The sequence below is a fragment of the Orbicella faveolata genome, unplaced genomic scaffold (genome assembly GCF_042242905.1).
Source record: "Orbicella faveolata isolate gen_17 unplaced genomic scaffold, um_ofav_v1 contig_36, whole genome shotgun sequence".
In the NCBI taxonomy this organism is placed as follows: domain Eukaryota; kingdom Metazoa; phylum Cnidaria; class Anthozoa; order Scleractinia; family Merulinidae; genus Orbicella; species Orbicella faveolata.
Window position 1 is genome coordinate 9,822,674 of NW_028301565.1, and position 4,454 is coordinate 9,827,127.

The window sequence follows — 4,454 nt, forward strand, 5'->3', positions numbered from 1 at the left end:
GTCAGTTCAAACGGGGATTTGTGAAGGAGGTCGTAAGAAGAGCTTTCCGCTCAAGAGAACGTCCGTGAAGAGAACGTCTACTGTATTCGAGTTAAATGGATGGGCACGAAAAACTCTGACAGAATTTACTTTCCTTTGAGTGAGATCCATATCATATTCTCTTGGATCCGATGTAAGGGTTTTCGTATAACAATACAAATTGACGTAAACGATACCCGACAAAGAAAATATTTGCGCCAAGTCTCATTTTGTATTGAGCTGTGTGATAAGCTGTAACACATAGGGAATTTATTTAAACCTATATAAATGATTTCATGTAGCTCGTGACGTAACTGGACCCAGTACTTTAAATTGGCTAAGTATGTATCTTCTCTTTTGGGCCGCATTCTCAGCGATTGAACGGAATTTCCCCTCCCTCCACACGCCATTACCTGTTTTTTTCTAAATTAGCTGGCGGTTTCTCCCTTAACTTTGCTGGGCTACTCCTTTGATATGTTTCTAATTTAAGATGATTTCCGCTCAACATTCGAGCAACCATAATAGAAAAATTAAACATTGTAAAACTTAATGGTTTGAACCCAGGAGTATCAATAGTTCGTATAGTGTGATCGTCCGGATTAGGGTAGTTCTGAAAAGAACTGTTGTTGGTGACTGACGTTTCGACAACCTGAGCGGAAGTCATCTTCGTGACTCTGAAGATGACTTCTACTGGTGAAACCATTACGTGACCATTACAACGCTTCTTGTTACTTCTTACTTCCCAACAATAAAGGGATCAGGGACATTTATACTTTTCCGTTATTACCCTATTTGTTACAAATCAGATTCACAACATGGGCGGACAATATAGCTTGTTGTTCCTTCAGTTTAGTTCTAAATTTATCTTCATTAAACCATTTCTTATCGAGCTTAAGTGTATAAAAGACCTTGTGTGCGGAGACTATCTCCAACTTGCTATTCCTCTGACTTAGCTCGTTAAAAGCAATCGTTTGGAATTGAAGAAGAAAAAATCAAAATGAGTCTTGGAATTTTGAAGGTAATTCAATCGCTTTTATCCAGTTAAATATTTTTAATGAAACCATCAGGTCAGAGATTTTTCATTATAACCTTCCTACAATACGACATATTTTTTCTAAGAACTGGGGATCTTCACGGAAAGTTGCCATCTTCGCCAACCAAGAAAGTACTATCAAAATATCTAACGATGGTCTAATGGTAGCTATCTCACATTGATATTTCGCTACAGCTAATTGTTACCCAGACAATGAGGACTGGGTTTGAATTTCGGCCCTTTTTCCTTTACCTCATTCAGTCACAAATCGCCGTCAGGTCTCTAAAGCGCATGCATCACCAGTGCATCGTGCATGCGTAGATCAGGGCAGCTGAGCACATGGTGGGAATTTACAGAAGTTGTCGTCGTTAATCCATATGTGATTTCTAGGGTGATGAAATCACATACAAACGAACACACCGTTTACGGTAGACCCACACTAAAGGACGTTAAGCGTTTTCGCAACGTGTCGGTCTGCAAGCCTTACGAGAGATCACTTAGCGAGCGAACATTCTGAGTGAATTGGTCAAGAGTCATGTTATAGATCGTTTTCGTGTGACGTCATCATTTTCTAAAATCGAATAATAAATTTAAAAAATTAATAAAACATTATTCGAAAACCATTCAGTGGATAAAGTCAAGAAATTGTGATGTTACATGAGATTGGTAAGGAGGACACTTCTCCAAGTTTTAAGTCTGTGCGTTTTCCCAAACAGCAGGCTGATTCGTCGAAATATTTTGCTCAAATTTAAAGAGCCCAGTATGGAGCCGCCATGTTGGTGTACCTCCGCTGTACACCAACGTGGCGGCCGGAAAATAATGTAAACATCTGGAACTTACTTAGCCTATCTAGGCGACTGATTATCTGTACTGAACAAACAAGCATTTACGTAAGCACTTTTCCTAATACTTTAACTACATGCACTGAATGGGCTTAAAATCACGAGATAAGTATGTTTTTCGACAAACGCGTTCGTAGCTCTATGTCACGCACCGCCATAACTCTGAAATTTAAAATGTCGCGCTTGCTTGAGAAACGCAAAAAAAAAAAAAAAAAAAAAAAACTAGGAAAATAGACTGACACGTTTATAGGCCGATCATGATAAAGACCTTGACTCATTTCACGCCCTTAAGGCCTGCAAACGACTAATAAACTATTAATCGATTCCAAGAAATACAATCAAAGACAGAATAGCTTGAGTACATCGATTCGAGTTAATTTCGTACGACTTCACATGTACGACATTTAGCTCAATCGCAATATAGCTAGTGCTTTTCAGTATAACGACTGCCTGGGTACACGCAGCAAAGCGGCTAGTTATAATATAATTTGACCAGTAAAATTACTTTGTTACTGCTGTTCCCCAACCTAAAATAAAGTTACAAGTAAGTTAAGTCGCTGAATCTATCAATAGCTTTCAAACTACAACGATTGTCATGATCTCGCCTACGCACACATTAACTGCAGAATGAATTAATAGGTAAACTCTGCACATCTGTTTTTTAATTGTAAGTAGCTAATAAGCGTCAGTGTCCAAAAATTTCCCTTTCAAACGCAGTTGTAGTGGCTAAATTTGATGCACAATAGCATTCACAGTATAAATAAAACGCCGTTAGCGCGAGGATCAGTTGCCTTATTCCCACCTTCCGTACAGTTAAAGTCGAGTATTTTTCAAGGGACTTATCGACTCTGCAATGTACTTAACAGCTTCAAAGGTAAATTATATCGAAACCCCTTAATTCATCTTTTATTGTTCAGCACCAGTTGCATAAGAAGCTATGCATATAAATTATTTAGTGTATATCCTTAGTGTACTCTTTGTCCTTCTCTACCTTACAGCCCAGTACGTTTATAGCTGTCTTCACGTTTTGCCTGCTTGTGAGGGCTTGGCACTCCGTTGACGCACTTGATAAGAGGTCTGGAGATGAGCATGATGTCATAAGGTCCTTTTCTACCGATCTGGACGAGGACGACATTATCCTGAACGAGGAAAACCTTCGTCCAGAATATAGCCAAACAGAAGACACGGCAACCTTTGACGACTTCCGGTTACAAGGAATTATGAGAAACCTCAGAGAAAAAAAAAGTAATGGAAAAATATGCCATCAGCCTGGAAAAACAATTTACTTGAATGGAGATGTTCTTCACGAGTGCACCGATGACTGCTTATGTAAAAAGTGTGTTCCGAGACCTTAATACGTTGGCTGTACAGGCAGGATAATATTGTCGAGTTGATAAGACGAATTACGGATCAGGACTATAATTATGAGACTGACGTAAAATAAAATTGCTTGTAAGATGTAACTAAATAGAAAAATGAAATAAATAAAGTAAACGAAGATCATACCTTATAACCTCAAATACATTTGTCATTAGAATCAGCCTGAAGTTTTCCCAGGTTAAATGTTGATATAAAAAGTCGGTCAAATCTGCTGGCTAACCGACAATCGACACGTGTCCTTCATTTCAACCCTCGGACGTACAAGGAGGAAGGGGGGAGGGGTGGCTACCACCGCCCCGTAGTTTATTTCAAAGTTTCAAAAAAGACGATTTATTCTGAGATGCTGAAACTTTCTATGGCCAGTTCATACATCCTTATCAATAATTTTGATATGTCAATTGTGTGTCCATGCGTCGCCATGGCAACCGTAAATAAATTTTTATGCAAGTCTTGCGGAAAATCTTTGTTTTTTTACACAATTCTATATTTTTCCAGTTTTCTCCGTCATTGCAGAAATTCTTTTTTTTTTTTTTTTACATTTCACAAGCATTTTGGCTCGAATCGACAATTTTTTTGAAACGGATTTCACTATAAAAGTTAACGTTAAGAAACAACCACGTATATATACTTAATGTACTCTTTGCCCTTCTCTACCTTACAGCCCAGTACCTTTACAGTTCTCTTCATGTTTTTCCTGCTTGTGAGGGCTTCGTCCTCCGTTGGCGCACTTGATAAGAGGTCTGGAGACGAGCATGATGTCATAGGGTCCTTTTCTACCGATCCGGAAGAGGACGAAATTATCCTGAACGAGGAAAATCTTCGTCCTCAATATAGCCAAACAGAAGACACGGCAACCTATGACGACTTCCCGCTACAAGGAATTATGAGGAACCTCAGAGAAAAAAGAAACATATGCTATAAGCCTAAAAAATCAAGACTTTCACGGTATAGAGTTGTTCACGAGTGCAGCGATCACTGCAGATGTACAGCGCGTGTTAAGTGTGAATGAGGCAAATAAGTTGGCTGTACAGGCAGGATAATATGCTGGAGTTGACAAGACGATTAACGGATCAGGGCTATAACGACTCTACAAATATGATTTTGAAAGTGACATTGCTTTTCTTGGAAGATGTAACTTAAGTAGCTTTTTAGCTAGGCGGAGTTGGTGCTATATAAATAGA

The 4,454-nt window shown here is 38.9% G+C and overlaps 1 protein-coding gene across 1 annotated transcript; it reads left to right on the forward strand.

Moving 5' to 3' along the window:
- The first annotated feature begins 2,618 nt into the window (after nt 1-2,618).
- LOC149102234 (uncharacterized) lies at nt 2,619-3,398 on the forward strand. The gene is made up of 2 exons (XM_089275340.1): nt 2,619-2,767; nt 2,892-3,398. The coding sequence occupies exons 1-2, from the start codon at nt 2,747-2,749 to the stop codon at nt 3,246-3,248; spliced, it is 378 nt and encodes a 125-aa protein (XP_089131466.1). The 5' UTR covers nt 2,619-2,746; the 3' UTR covers nt 3,249-3,398.
- The last annotated feature ends 1,056 nt before the right edge of the window (nt 3,399-4,454 follow it).